This window comes from Lutra lutra, chromosome 1 (assembly GCF_902655055.1).
Source record: "Lutra lutra chromosome 1, mLutLut1.2, whole genome shotgun sequence".
NCBI classification, from domain to species: Eukaryota; Metazoa; Chordata; class Mammalia; order Carnivora; family Mustelidae; genus Lutra; species Lutra lutra.
Genome location: NC_062278.1, coordinates 214,166,094 through 214,182,501, shown reverse-complemented (window position 1 = coordinate 214,182,501; position 16,408 = coordinate 214,166,094). Strand labels below are relative to the sequence as shown.

The 16,408-nt window shown below is 46.6% G+C and overlaps 1 protein-coding gene across 15 annotated transcripts in view; it reads right to left on the bottom strand.

Moving 5' to 3' along the window:
• CACNA1A (calcium voltage-gated channel subunit alpha1 A) overlaps positions 1-16,408 on the bottom strand; it is a 286,823-nt gene that overhangs the window by 209,558 nt on the left and 60,857 nt on the right. For 14 of the 15 annotated variants that reach the window (XM_047700733.1, XM_047700723.1, XM_047700811.1 and 11 more), the window contains exon 3: positions 3,547-3,840. In XM_047700733.1, the coding sequence (XP_047556689.1) occupies positions 3,547-3,840 (294 nt within the window). Of the gene's footprint in view, positions 1-2,616; positions 2,672-3,546; positions 3,841-16,408 lie in introns of those variants that run through there. The other variant, XM_047700834.1, reaches the window with a different exon arrangement.

Sequence of the window (16,408 nt, the reverse complement as noted above, 5' to 3'; positions counted from 1 at the left end):
CGTGCTCAGTGGGAGATCTGCTGGCATCAGCAGGACTGGGGGAAGATGACATTCACATTGGCGTTTAGTAGCACATCAGAAGGAATGAGTGGCATTAAGTGGGGGCTCTGGTAAGGTTGACAGATGCACCTTATTAAGCTGACAGATTTGAGCTCCTTAGAATCCAGCACCAGACCCCATCATGGCCGCACTGAAATGAGACTCCCGATCACCAAAAACATGGAACCAAGGTATGTGGTCAAGACGGCGTGCTACCCAGCATACTCCGAAAGAAAAAGGCAGCAGTGTGAATCTGAACATCAAAGATTTCCATTTGGGTGTTCTTGCTTCAGAAGAGAAAACTAAAATGAAGAAGAACCCTTATTCTCACTGCTGGCTTCAAGCTTGGAGGTGCCAAGAGAGTAGGGTACAGAAGGGTAAGGCATTGCCGTGGCAAAGTGCCCGAGGGCATGGAGACTGGAAGGCGGCCCCCTCCACCAGCGTGCCATGCTGGAATTTGCACATGCAAGTAACACTCTTGGGCCCTATGGAGTGTACAGCCAAGTTCATGGAACGTTCGCTTGCTCCTCACGAGACAGTAAAGAAGGTCCTTTCCATAGCCCTCTGCACCCTTAGTGGATGTCATTTCCAAATACACACCCAGCTACACATGCATCAAAGAATGGCAGGGCAGTTTCATTCCCAGGTGCAGACCCAAGAGAAATGTTCAACCCAAGACGTGTACAAAAATGTTCCTAATGACACAATCTGGAGACTGACCAACTCACAAGTAGAGGGAACAAGTACACTGTGGTAGAGTCACACAGTAAAATGCCCAGAGCCACGAGAAGGAGCCGCCTCCAACCACTTGCGGGAATCTCGATGATTCTCACAGGCATCCTACTGAGCAAAAGAAACCAAACACAAAGGAACACAGCCTGTGCCTCCACTGACCAGAAGTCCAAATGGAGGAAAATGAACCTGTGGGCTTAGAAGTCAGAGTAGTGGTTAACCCTGTGGCGTGAGTGGGGAGGGGGGTGGGGGGGGGCCTGAAGGGGGCATCTGGGGAGCTGGTCCCAGCCTCTTTCTTGTCCTGGCAGTGGTTGTGGTCACTTTGCGAACACATATTAAACTGGACTTGACTTGAGTACTTTTGCATACATATATTAGCCTTTATTCTAAAAGTTCAGAATAAGTACTGAAAGACATTATTTTAAATGGCAGAAGCGTTTGGATACAGAAGCCAGCGTCTGCCCTGGTACCCTGGCTCGTCGGCGTTTCTCCAGTCCGTCTCTTTGTGCCGGCCCCGAGTCCCTTATCCAGCGCCCCTGCCCCCAGCTCTCTGTCCTCTCTCCTCTCATCCCCCCAACCCCCAGAAAGCTTAGACCTGGATTACCCTGCTTGGTGACAGATTGGGGGATGGAGAGCTTTCCCTTCCAGAGTGGGGCTGTATAATGTGTTTGCTGCCTCGGGCCAAAAAGAGAATAAAAACTGTCTGCAGAGAACAAAATGCACAAACTCACAAAGCAAGAAAGCCAAAGAAAACCTAAAGTACCAGCAGAATGCTCCCGATTCACCTGCATCCCTCCCCAGAGATTCTTCCTTCTCAGAGGTCCCTGGCAATCCCCTCCCTCCCCAACAGCTCTCTGATCTGCAGGATTCAGTCTGGACGGGGTGAGCTGAGGACACAACATTAGGACTCCCACCTCCTTCCTTTCCTCTTAGAAGACTCCAAATCCAGGCTCCAGAAGGCGATCTAAAGCCATTTTCAACATGGAAACCTGTCAGCCCAGTGATTCCCTCCTGGACACCCCCTGGAGTTATTTGAGCACGCACACATTGACATCTTGCCACCCTCCAAGCCCCCACCACTCCTGAGGCAGAGGGTGGGGAGGCAGGCAGAGTGATCACAAGACCCTTGAGCATTTCAGTGGGTCTTCACAAGGTTGGAACTTGGGAGGCAAAGTCCAGGCTCCCAGTTTGTGCACCAATCCAGATGACATCGTGCTTATTTGCCCCTCCAGAAAGACCCCAGCTGAACCTCCTAATTTTGACCACCCTCAAAGTAGACTGTTCACACCAAACCCTCAGAGCCCTCTTACAATTTCAGCACCCAGAAGCCAAAAGCTTGCTCAATTTTGAGTTCCCCTAAAAATGAATCCACCAGCCACAGAGCTCCTCAAATAAGCAACCCCAGGACCACCTGGGGCCCAGCCCTGTTGAGTATATAACAGTTGAAACCAAACAAAACAGAATGGGGGCTCATTGCTGAGCCCCAGGGGCCCATCCAGCCCTGTTCATTTGTACACGGGAGGGCAGCCAGTTGGAACCAAGCCAAGGAGCAGCACATTTGGGCATGGCACAGTGGCCAGTCAGCCTGGGGAGCAGGGTGCGTCCCCCCACTTGGAATCTGGGTCATGCTTAGATAACTGCTAGAAAGCCCGACTAATTACCCATCCTTGCCTGCCTACATCTCAACAGATGTTAAGCCCTCCTCAAGGTTTATTTCAAGCAGGCACAGATTTAAAGAAACACAAGGGGATCTGCATTTTGATAGCATCTCAATAGAGGAAAATGTGGTCTTCACCTTCTTCCTCTGGATCTTTGATTTAAAGGGAAAAAGAAAAAGGCATTTACCTGCCCAGAGGTGTCCACATGGAGGCTGATTCTCCTGGTGTCCCCTCCTGGTTCCCTAGGGTAGGAGAAGGCAAATCCAACCCAAGGCCTGACACCGTACCCTAGGAAGGACCTGCCACCTCATTTCCTCTTGCCCCTGTCTTTCTTACTGAAATAGTCCATCTAGGTCTTCCAGGTCAGGGCCCCAGATAGGGCAAATGGGATGTTTTCTGCACCCAAAACGATGATGAGGTCCCTGAGTAGTGGCTGAAGGAAATGGGACCCCAGACATAGGGGAGAAGAAGTGCTCTCCAACCCACCACTGCCTTTTTCAGATGGGGGCCAAAGGCCCAGACCAGGATATGAGCTCGGGCAAGTGCTGGCCCCTCCGTGTGAAGGCCACATGTTCTTCCACCAGCTCTTGGCCCTGGGAACCCCTAAGCGCCCTGCCCTAGGAGAGTGGTCCCCTCTTCGGGGGAAGGCAGGGGTGGAGAAGCCAGTGAGCTGGGTTTGGGCTCCGGCTCTGGAAGCTCCCGTGGATTCCAGCGAGGGCCACCTAACGAAACCCAACCAAAGCCCCTGTGGTTCTCCTGCCCTGGCCAGAGAGCCCAGGCCCCGGCCGGGTCCATGCTCATTTGGGAAAACTCTGACCCATCCAGAACTGGCTCTGAAGCTCCCACCCAGGCCCCTATTACGACCCCAGGGCCCAGCCCTCGTTCTGGAATCCACTTCCCCGGTTCCCCCACCCCAAGCCTCCACGGTAGCTCAACCCAGCTCGGGGTGGAGAGATTCTCCACACTCCTCCCCGGTGCCCCCTCTCCCAGCCCCTGGAAGACCCCCCCACCTCCCATCAACCCCCGGGTCTCTCTCCCAGCCTGGAAGAGGGGAAGCGGAGGGAGGAGGGGGAGGCGCAGCTGCCGGGGTTCGCTGCCGGGTTCGGGCAAAGGATATGGCCATTCGGTGATCTTTTTGGCGTATTTTCTCACCACGTTGTCCTCGCTGAAGAGGAATAGAGACCGGTTGACCGTGAGGCAGTTCTGTCGGACGGGGATGGGGTTGTAGAGGGCCATGGTCCGCGCTCTCTGCGCCATTGACTGCTTGTACATCCTTTGCGCCCCGGGCTGCCCGCCCTGCCGGCTGCCCCCGGCTCCTCGCCCGCCTCCGGCGCCCACGACCACCCCGGCGGCTGCCCCGGAGCCTCCTCCCCCGTAGCGGGCCGGCATCTCGTCTCCGAAGCGGGCCATTCTGCAAAGAGCAAAGGGCTCCGGGTTACGCTGCGGCGAACGATGCGGAAGACGCCGCCGCCGCCGCTGCCGCTGCCGATGCTGCCGGGGCTGTGAAGACGGCGGCTGGAGCTGCGACTGCGGAGACGCTCCACGGCCCAGCCCATCGGGCGGCGGCGGCTCGGCGCCTCGGGTCGGGGGCTCACAAGGCGGCTGCCCGGCCCCAGCCGGGGATAGCGGCTCGGGACATCTTCCTGGCTGACCCCGGAGAAGGAGGGGCGGAGGAGGGTGCGGGGGCGGGGCGCGGGGGCCGGGGAGGGGGAGGGGAGAGGGAAGCGAGGCAAAAAATAACCGAGGAAGGAATCCAGGCAATCCCCAGTCCACCCACTCCGGAGGGGAAAAAAAAAAAAAAAAAAAAAAAGACAGTTAAAAAAAAAAAAAAAAAAAAAAACAACGCACACCCCCTTTAAGACCCGAACGGTTTGCAAAGGACGCCCCCCCGGGACGCAGTGGAAGCTTCAAATTCCTCCGAGGTCCGGGTCAGGCTGGCATCTTGCAAAAGGAGTGCGCTCGGCCCATTAGAAAAAAAATTTATTAAAAAAATAAAAATAAAAACCAGGTCCTTGCGGGGGGGAGAGGGCAGCCCCCAAAATTAAAAAAAGAAAAAAATCCCTCTTTCTGTTTGCTTGAGTTCCTAGACCTTAAAAAGGCTGAAAGATCTGTAGCCAAAAAAAATAAAATTAAATGAAAAGAAAAAAATATTAACGGGAAGGGAAAGAAGGGGAGGGGGAGGGAAACGCTCCGGAGGGCTCTTAAGGAGTCTTGAAGCCGCAAGGTCCGGGTGATTTTTTTTTTTTTTCTTCCTGAATCACCAGCGGCTGCCTCTTCTGTTCACGAAGGAGTGTGAGTGTGCGTGTGCGCGCAGCCTTTCGCTCAACCGTGCCTCATCTTGGGGTTAAATTGCAGCAATGAAATCCTGAAAATTCCCAACAGGGGAAAAAGAGAGAGGGAGAGAGAGAGGTATGCGCCGTTTGCTTAGCCACTCAGTAGCTGCTCCCGGATGCTGCAATGCCTGGCGTTCCCCCCCACCCCCCAATGCCTCCTCCTCCTCCTCTAGGTTTTGCTAAAATAAGACGGGTGTGGAGGGGTGGGGGAAGAGGAAAGAAGAGGGAAAATGGGCTCAAAGGTCTAAACCACTGGCCAGCGTAGCTCCAAAGAGGAGCGATTGATGAGTTTAACGGGAGAAAGACCCACCCAGAATGTCGACACATGATGGCCCACGACCAATCGCGGAGGCGCGAGGGGACCCGGCTCAGCGGAGTTTGTGGGGGAGAAGTGGGGAGAGCCGGATGGTCGGGAGGCAGGGGGGAAGTTGGGACGACAGATTCCTCCTCCCCTGGGAGGAGACCTTGTTTTCCAATGGATTTCATTTCGGTTGCAGACAACCGGACGCTCTCAGCATCTTGCAAGGAGGAGGTTAAGAGGAAGAAACTTAATGATAAAAAGAGAAGGAGATTCGTGTCCAGGGGTGCAATTAGTCCGTCTCTAAACAAATCTGGTCCGTTCAGCAAAACACACTTTTCGAGGAGAACGATTTGGGGGCACTGCTGTCAAAGTTTCAAGTCACAGAGGCCGGGCAAGCTGGAATAAAAGGCTCAGCTCCTCTTTGAGAAAACTCCAGAGGTGGCAAATCTTAACTGCTTGAGGCAGATAACTAAACCAGGTCCTAATATTGGGCATCGTGTTCACTTCCCTCCAGAAACACTGCAGTTTATTTCCCATTCCCTTTTTTGTATTGTGAAGTTGAATAAACACACAGAAAAATGCCTACAGCATAAGTACAGTTGAAGACTTGGTTGTGAAACCAATGCTCTTGAAACTAACACGCAGGTTCAGGGCTACCAGTGGGACATCGCCAGCTTCCCAGAAACACACACACAGGTCTTCCCCCAGCCATAATCACTGTTCTGACTTTATACTATTAATAACCTTGCTTTTCCTTATACTTTTACCTTATATGCATTCCCAATAGTACAGTTCTACTTGGCATCTTTTTGAATTCTTACATAAATGGAATCATACATACAGTATATATCCCGTGATGTCTGGCTTCTTTGGTCCAACATCATGTCTTTAAGACTCATCTGTTGTCATGTGTAGCTGTGATTGATTCACTTTCACTGCTACATAGTATTCCATTGAAGGAGTATGTCACAATTTGTTTACCATTATCCCATTGATGGACATTTGGACTGTTCCCAGTTGGGGCTTTAGACATTCCTGCCTCAAATACTCTGTGCCTGTGAGCATGCATTTCTGTAGGAAATAGCCCTAGGAATGGAATTTCTGGGTCCCAGAGTATGCCTACCTTCAGGTTTGTAAAATGTCACCAAACTGTCTTCCAACGTGGATGTACCAAGAAACCACTGAATTTTTAGGAATCCATGTATAGGCTTAGAGGGCAGGAGTGAGGGTAGGAGTTAAGAAACAGGATGAAGAAGGCAAATACATATATTTTTAAGCCTTAGCTAGTTGAATTTGAGTTGATCACCCCCATGAGTATTTGAGTTCTTTGGAACATTCTAGAAAAGATACATCTTTATATAAATTCCCCATTCTGTGCTATGAGTCATCCTTTACAGGTTGCTTACAGCATTTTCAAGATTTTCTAACTTGTCAAAGTATGGACAAAATGATAAAACCAAGACTAACTAGAGTTGCAACGAGATGGAGCATATAGGATTCTTGACAAATAGTAATGATTTTTGTATTTCCTGTTACTTTGTATCTCAAGGGCAAATGATAGCCAATGGAAAACAAGAAGTAATCCCAGGTGCATGGATGCCAAAGGCCAGTCATGTAAGAAGATCATGTCGTGCAAAGCAAACTTGCAATAACTTGTTTTTATGGACTTTCCTGAGAAGACAGTGGAGTTTCATAGCATAAGTGTTACCTACACAGATTTCCAAAGACCCCAGAGTCTTTCAGGAAAGAGTGACATCTACTTGATAAGGTATGTATGCATGTTCATACATGCAGGTGAGAACAGAGGATCCCCAGCTATATACAAATGCATGGGCCAATCTCACAACCATTATGCTAAGCCAAAAAAGCCAGACACATAGTAGAACATAGTATATAATTCCTATTATATGTTGTTCATACAAAGGCAAATGAAAAGATATATAGGCACCTCTATGTTCATTGCAATGTTATTTACAATAGCCAAGATATGGAAGCAAACAAGTGTCCATCAATAGATGAATGGATAAAGAGGAGGTGGTATATATATACACGCACAGTGTACACACACACCGACACACATTGGAATTATACTCCTGTGAGTTACGCAGTTTTCTATGTGTGCTATCCTTCAAAAGAAAATGCTTGTCATGCTTCTGAATGTAGGTCCCAAGTGGCATCACTTGTCATGGTGACCTGTAATTCTCATTGTGCACTTTGACTGTGAAGTCCCTACAACAAACACTGGTTTTTATTTATTTATTTTTTAAACTGGAAGACAACAAACGGTCCTCTGGAATGCTCTAATCCATGCCTTGACAGCAGACAAGCTGACTGCATATCAGAACCACTGGCAAAGTGTTGTAAAATTCAGACTCCTGGGCCCTCCCCTCTTCCCAAATTCCCAATCAGCAAGTCCTTGGGGGTATAGCTAGGTTTGGCAATCACTACTCTGAAAGGCGAACTTACCATCCCTATCTTGGCATTCTCTAGATTTATCAAGGGGGCATTGTTGGCATTTTTGGTGGAAAAATTCTTGTTGTTTGGGTCTGTCCTGTGCATTGTGGGCTGTTTAGTATGCCTGGCACAAACCCACTAAGTGTCAGTGGTACCCCCAATCTTGTGCCAAAGATATCCATACACATTTCCAAATGCTCCCCACCAAAGTGGCAGAAAGTCTACCCTTTCCTCTCACCAAATGGCATTCCCAAAGTGTGTCTGATTATGAAGTTCGACATATCTGAGTATACCTCTTCTTCCTCAGAATCTTTCTAAGACCTCCGACCCCCTCAATTGCTCAATCAGCCTTTTCTGGAAAGAACTTAACTCAGGCCCCCTAAAGGGTGACAGGGCTCCAAGTACATTATCCTTATAGATTCACCTTACAAAGAACAAAAAAAATTATGTAGCCAAAGGAATGAATCCCTAATGTTAGAACCTTACTATCACCTAGGAAATGGGATGGATGGGCAAGAAATCTTCATAGCCCCTCAAATAACTTTAGTAGGTAGTATCTTGCACCCCATTAATCCAAATTACTAATGTTGACTAGTTAGAATGGTATAGAATCTCATTAGCATCATAGATAGAAGCAGTTTAACAGCAGGCCTCCAGGAATGAGTCTCAGCCATTGGTTCTAATCTTTAACACATCTGCCAGCTGGAGGTTTAATTTATCAATCAGCGGCAGCATTACCATACTGGCTTTGAGAATGTTATTCAATTGAGCAGGGCTAGCATCTCTGAAATAAGTGCTCCAAATAAAAAACTGCAAATCGCATTCATTTGGCTGTTAAAACAATTACCAGCTAATCCAGTCATGTTGAGTTGCAAAAATGGATCAGCCAAAAGACATTTGGTCTCTGCCTTCTGGTCTGGATACCAGTCTGGGAATGAATACCAAGATCTTTGGGAGATAGAGAGTATAAATGACAAAAAACAAATCTTATAATCCAGACATTTGTGGGTCATGATGTAGCAGTAAGAGTGAATCCAGAGATGGAATGTAGCCGTCACTCCAGACATGACATTACAGAGCAGTACATGCCCTACAAATTTCTAAAAAGAAATGAGGCAGAGCCTCATTCTAGATGCAGACCTGGATTCAAATCCTAGCTATAGTGCTTCCAAGCTGTGTGTTTTTGGAAAAGCTCTTAGCCTCTCTGAACTATAACTTCCTCATGTGTAAAAAGGAGACAAATCTCCTTACTCCACAGGTTGCTGAAAGGATTAATTAAGATCAAGCTTAGCACCATGACTGGCACAAAATTAACAATCAAGAAATGGTAAATAGATGTTTAAATCACCACCATCTGGAAAGATATTCCATGTTCATGGATAGGAAGACTCAATATAGTCAAGATGCCAGTCCTTACCAGCTTGATCTGGTAGATTCCCTGCAACCTCAATCAAAATTGCAGCAAGTCAAGCTCAGTGGGGAATCTGCTTAAGGATTCTCTCTCTCCCTCTCCCTCTGCCCCCCACAAATAAAGTATTTTTTTTAAATTGCAGCAAGTTATCTTGTATATATTGACAAAATCATTCTAAAGTTTATCCAGAGAAGCAAAAGACCCAGAATAGCCAACATGAACAATGTTGAGGGAGGAAAACAAAGTTAGAAGACGGACACTACTCAACTTCAAGACTTACTATAAAGCCACAGTAATCAAGACAGTATAATATTGGCAAAAGAATAGACAAAGAGATCAATGAAGCAGAAGAGAGAGCTCAGAAATAGGCCAACTGATCTTTGACAAAGGACCAAAGGAAATACAAAGCAAACCTGTCTTTTCAATAGCACTGGAATTACTGGACATACACATCCGTAAAATGAAAGAAGTCTGAACAGATCTTATGCTTTTCATATACATTAAAATGGATCACAGATTAAATATAAAATGCAAAACTATAAAACTCCTAAAAGATGACATAGGAGAAAATCTAGATGACCTTGGAATGAATTAAAAAGCTGAACTTCCTTAAAATTAAAACTCTCTGCTCTGCAAAAGACACTGTCAAGAGAACAGAAGACAATCCACAGACAGGGAGAAATAATTTGCAAAGATATGTCTGATAACGGACTGTTAACTAAAATATACAAGGAATTCTTAAAACTCAACAATAAGAATGTGAACCTGATATTTAAATGAACAAAAGACCTTAACAGACACCTTGGCAAAGATACACAGATGGCAAACAAGCATATGAAAAGATTCCCTGCATCACATGTCATCAGGGGAATACAAATTAAAACAAGGATATACCCCTACACACCTGTTAGAGGGGCCCAAATCCAGAACATTAACACCAAATGCTGGCGAGAATGTGGAGCAACAGGACTCTCACTCACAGCTGGCTGGGAATGCAAATTGGTACAGCCACTCTAGAGGACAGTTTAGTGGTTTCTTACAAAATTCAACTTACTCTTACCATAGGATCCAGCAATGGCACACTCATTGGCATTTACCCAAAGGAGTTGAAGACTTCTACACAAAACCTTGCACACGGATGCCAATAAGCAGCTTTATTCATAATCGCCAACACTTGGAAGCCCAAGGTGTCCTTCAATAGGTAAATGGATAAAGTGTGGGACATCCAGATGATGAAATACTATTCGGTGCTAAAAAGAAATGAGCTCTTGAGAAATTAGAAGGCATGGGGGAATCTTTAATGTGTATTATTAAGTTCAAGGAGCCAATAGGAAAAAGCTGGACACTGCATGATTGCACCCATATGACATTCTGGAAGAGGCAAAATTACAGAGAGAGTAAAAAGATCACTGGTCACCAGCGCTAGGTAATAGATAGATGGAGCACAGAGGATTTTTAGGGCAGTGAAACTACTCTGAGACTATAATAATGGATCACGTCATTACACATTTCTCAAAATCCACAGAATGTACAATACCAAGAGTGAACCCTAATGTAAACTATGGACTTTGGGTGATAATGGTGAGTCCGTGAAGGTTCATCGGTTGGAACGAGTGTACCTTGTCGATGATGAGGGAGGCTGTGTGTGTGCAGGGAGTGGGGTATGTGGGAAATCTCTGTACCTTCCACTCCCTTTGGCTGTGAATCTAAAAATGCTCCAAAAAACAAAGTCTATTTTTAAAAATCACCGTAAGTCACCTTTCCATACGTGGGATCTGAGTCTGTGTATATCATTGACCCAGACTGATTTCAATATCAGAGAATTTTTATTTTTTTAAACAAACTTTTTATTTTGGAAGAATTTTGGATCTACCAAAAGCTTGAAGAGATAGTACAAGAGAGTTACCCTGTGCTCTTCATCCAGCTTCCCCTCATGTTAACATCTTATATAACCCATAACTAAGAAACCAGCACTGGTACAATGTGAGAAAGAGAGAGAGAGCGAGAGAGCGAGTGCACTTGTATATGAACACAGTGTGGGGGAGCACAGAGATGGAGAAGCAGACTCTCTGCTGAGCGGGGAGCTGGATGGCTGCAGGACTCAATCCCAGGACCCTGAGATCATGACCAGAGCTGAGGTCAGACACTTAACTGACTGAGCCACCCAGGCGCCCAGGTAGTTTATTAACTAAACCCTAACTTTATTCAAATTTCACTAGTTTTTCCACCAATAACCTTTTCCTGTTTGGAGATCCCAGCTGGGATGCCACATGCTATTGAGTCATCTGGTCTCCCTACTTCCCTTTCTTTTTGATCGTTTCTTTCCTTGTCTCTCACAATCTTGATAATTTGTGGGAGTACCTGGTCATGGATTTTGTAGAATGCCCCTCGGTTTTGGTTTATCTGCTATTTGCTCATGATTAGTTAGACTGGAGACTCATTGGGAGGCAGTTGTCTGCTGTCTATATGGCTCTGGACTCAGGAGAGAATTTGCAACAGGGACACATTTTGGGGGGTAGCCCTTAAGAGATGTCCACATCCTGATTTCCAAAACCTGAAAACGTAATCTTATTTGGAGAAAGTGATCTCTGCAGATGCGATCAAGTCAAAGGATTTTGGAGATGAGCTTATGCTGGATTATCTGGGTGGGCCCTAAATCCGAGGACAAGTGTCCTTATTATAAGAGACCCAGAGAAAGAGAAGACAGACACAGAGGAGACAGCACATGGAGACAGAGACAGAGGCAGAGGCAGAGGTTGGCGTGAAGCCTCCATGAGCTGAGGAATCCCAAAGGTTGCCAGAAACACCAGAGGCTGAGAGAGAGAGAGGCAAGGAACAGATTCTCCCCAGAGCTCATGGAGGGTTCATGGTCCTGCTGACTCCCAAATGGTGAGAGGATAACTTTTCGTTGCTTTAAGTGACCTAGTTTGTAGTAAATACAGCAGCTCCAGCAAACCAGCATGGGGACCATCGCTATGAAGGTCTTGGAAGTGGGTGGAATGATTTTGGACCATGGACCCAGAGAGGGCCGAGGCCTTAGGAAGGAGTCCTGGGAAGGGCTGACATTTAAAGGCAGAGCAGAGAAGCAGAAGCCTCTAGCGTAGGCTGAGAAGGTACCATAAAGGAGGCAGGAGGAAAATGTGGGTGATGCCACAAGAAGCCCCAGGGATGGGGGATCTGGTGTCAAATGCTACCAAACATAAAGCCAGATAAGGACTGAAAATACCGCCCTCGTTCTGCCACATATATGATAATGGCATTAAAGTCACAGCTTTTCAAATGAACCATTCTTTTTTGATGGTAAAATATGCATCACATAAAACTGACCATCTGAACCATTTTTAAGTGCACAGGTCAGTGGCACTGGATATCTTCACACTCTTGTGCTATCAACCCCATCATCCTTCTCTAGAACTCTTCCATCCCCCCAAACAGAAACTCATCCCCACTGAACATGGACTCCCATCCACCTCCCACAGCCCCTGGCACCTGCCATTCTAGTTTCTGTCTCAATGGATTTGACTCCTCTAGGGGACCTCCTATAAAGTGGGATCATACAGTATTAGTCCTTCTATGACTCACTTATTTTACTTAGCATAATATTCTCAAGGTTTTATTTATTTATTTATTTATTTGAGAGAGACAGAGATCACAAGTAGGCAGAGAGGCAGGCGGCGGCGGGGAGAGGGGGGGCACAGGCTTCCCGCCAAACAGAGAACCCGATGCAGGGCTCGATCCCAGGACCCTAAGATCATGACCTGAGCTGAAGGCAGAGGCTTTAACCCACTGAGCCACCCCGGCGTCCCAGGATTTCTTTCCTTTTGAAGACTGAATAATATCCCACCATATGCTTGTACCATTTCTGTTTATCCGCTCATCTGTCAGTGGACCCTTGGGCTGTCTTCTACCTTTCGGTTACTGTGAACAACTCTTCTATGAACATGGGTACATGAAACTCTTTGAGTCCCTGTTTTCAACTCTTGGGGGTATATTCTCCATCCCAAAGTGGGATGCTGGCGCATATGCTAATTTTATGTTTCATATTTTGAAGAATTGCCATACTGCTTTCCCCAGCAACTAGAGAGTCCGTCGCTTTTTAGAAGTGCATATTAAAATATTTACAGGTGAGATCATGTGATGTCTGAGGTTTGCTTTAACAGAACCCTGGGTTATGTTAGAGCAAATTAAAGGTTTGCTTTAATTTGCAAAGTAAGGTTATGTTAAAAGTTTAAATACAGTATCATAAGATGAGCCATGAGTGGATAATAACCAAATAACTAAAGCCATGAGTGGATAATAACCAAATACCATAAAGATATGGTAGGCTATCATTCTAGTCCCTCTTCTTTTGTATTTGTTTGAACTTTTCCAAAAGGAAAAATACTCTTGTCAACTACTTGAATTATTCTTGATTCGCGTTGCAACGGGAACCTCACACTTAATTATGGAAACAAAAGTACTCAAGCTTACTATATTCTCAGGCAATTACAAATTATATTCAGCATCCAACCCCTCTGTAAGTCAGGAGCTTGATTAAATGCTTACTTATATATTCATGTGTATCCTGAGACATTAGCAAAGGGAAATTTAATCAAACGAACCACATCTGCTTAGGGAAACCCCGTCTTGGTTTTTCTGGACTGAGAGCTGAGCTAGGTCCCCTCAACTTGAAAAAAAAATAAGTTCTGTCACATCTGGAGATAAAGTCACAGACAACAGAGCCAAACATGCTACTTCATTTGCAACACTCAGGAAAAATGGTCCACTCCTTTGATTATTCATCCTTGCAACAAATGTTGCATGCAACAAATGTTTACTGAGCATCTCTTCTATATCAGGCCCTCTGCCAGGCAGCAAGGAGACCTACAGCCATGAATAGAACAAATATGAAATTCATGTTCTACGGCAGAGAAACCCGAAAAAAAAAATGAGTGAACTTGGGTAGATCTAGCAAATGTCAGGTAGAGATCGTCTTTAGAAGAAAAATTGGAGCAGAGAGGGTGTCAGACAGAAGAGGAGGGGAGTTATTTCAGAAAGAGAGCTCTGAGAAGGTGGCATTTAAGCTGAGACCCTTGGAAAGAGAAGAACAGAGGTGCAGACATCAGGAGAGGGGGGCCCAGGCTGAGGGAACCCCAGCAGCAAAGGTCTGTGATGGTGGTGACTGGAGCAGATGGGAGTGGAGGGGGACAAGAATGAACTAAGGGAGGTGACAGGGCCAACAGGGCTGTCATCCCATGTTGGACATTTACTGTTTTAAAATACAGGTTTGGGGCACCTGGGTGGCTCAGTGGGTTAAAGCCTCTGCCTTTGGCTCAGATCATGATCCCGGGGTCCTGGGATGGAGCCCCATATCAGGCTCTCTGCTCAGCAGGGAGCCTGCTTCCCTTCCTCTCTCTCTGCCTGCCTCTCTGCCTACTTGTGATCTCTCTCTGTCAAATAAATAAATAAATAAATAAAAATCTTTATTAAAAAAAAATAAGTAAAATACAGGTTTTAGGTGAAACATGCAACCCTTGATCTCAGGGTTGTGAGTTCAAGCCCCACCTTGGGTGCGGAGCCTACTTAAAAATAAATAGATTAATTAAATAAAAATGCCCCACTAGGGCGTCTGGGTGGCTCAGTCAGTTAAACAAAGTGTCTGCTTTTGGCTCAGGTCATGGTGCCAGGGTCATGGGATTGAGCCCTGGTTTCTCCCTTTCCCTCTGCTGCTCTACAACCCCCAACCCCTGCGCTCTCTCGTGCACACACACACTCTCTCTCTCAAATAAATAAACAAAATCTTTTTTAAAAAACGCTCTCACTGTATTTCATATGTACCCTCTTTAAAACATCTGACTTTTAAAAAATAAGAATAAAATATAGGTTGTATTGCTATTCAGATATGCTGAGGCCAACTGATCAGGAGCTGACTGCCATTGGATAGAGAGCTCATTCTCTTCACAGATGCCAAGAGAAGGGGGGATGCCATGTTGCCATGTCACTCAGGGCCACAGAGGGAAGCACCAGGTTGCTCAGAGGGGAAAAGAGCAAAGGCAAAATGTGCGCAAGAGCCTCTATTGGGGTATCCTCAGGAAAGAAGAGACAGAGTGGGGTAAACAGTCTTAGGACTGGCCAGTTCGAATAACTTCAGGGCTCTGGGACGTGAGGCTGCCCCTGGTTGTCTGGCACCTGGCCCAGGGGTGATCAGGGCTGGTGGATGGTGGGCGTGAGTGTGAGAGCCCCACAGAGGAGGTGGGGGATGCGGGCTCTGGATTGGTGCGTTTGTATTTGAAACACAAGCTCACTGGTGAGACTTTTACTCTTTAAAATGATCAGCCATCCCTGCGACTGACAAAGTTCCCGAAACACACAGCTTATACTTTTAACTCACCTGAGAGACTTTTCCTCCCATAAAGTCACAACATGTTCCTTAAAATGTTTTGAGCTCTGGGACCCCAAGGTCTTGCCTAACCTGTTCACTGCTCCTGCCCCACCAACCAAGAAAAGTCAAAATAGGACCCCGTTGCCTCAAAAAGGGAACAGAGCGAGTTTCAGAAAAGTGCAGAATGTGAACCATCTTTATAAAAGAGAGACAGAATATGTGAAAATTTAAAAACAGTTGCTGGGATTTTTTAAAGAAGAAGCAAAGGATAAACCACAGACCAAATACAAATAATGTCATAAGAGGGAACGAGAGGGATGGGGTCCAGGGACAGAATGGGAAAAACCCAGTCCTCACATCTGGTTAGAATCACAGCAGCAGGGGCGCCTGCATGGCTCAGTGGGTTAAGCCTCTGCCTTCAACTCAGGTCATGATCCCAGGGTCCCGGGATCCAGCCCTGCATCGGGCTCTCTGCTCAGCGGAGAGCCTGCTTCCTCCTCTCTCTCTCTCTCTGGCTACTTGTGATCTCTCTGTCAAATAAATAAATAAAATCTTAAAAAAAAAAAAAAGAATCACAGCAGCATTACTTGCCTGGGCAACATGGACTTACCCCTTTTATTTTCTTCTGTTTGGACCAGTGACTGAAAAAGAGAACAGGAAGCACGCACACAACAACAACAGAGAATGTGTTAAGAGTTAAGCTTGGCGACAACATGAATGGGAGCACACACGTGCCTACAGGGTTACACAGAAATATGTGCATATATCTGCAATGTCCTTCCATGGCTGTTCAGCCTTTTCTGTTACTGAGATGACAACAGCTAAATAATCTCACGTCCCATATGGCACCCCGACTGTCACCAAGTTAACATGCTTCATGTGAAGGAGGGCTTGTGATGAAAAAGAAGAGCTTCTAAGTTATGAGAAGGTAGGTGTGTCATGGGTGTGGCCGGCACTGGACAGCCTGAACCTGACCACTTCAGTGCACGCAGGTCTGACTTTCTACTGCCAGCCCCCCACTTAGTGGGGGATTGGGGGAGGCTCTTTCTGGCCACCGCGGTGTGCACACAGCAGGCTAGGATGCTGGGAGATGAACGTTCCTGGGAGCAGCCTTCAACC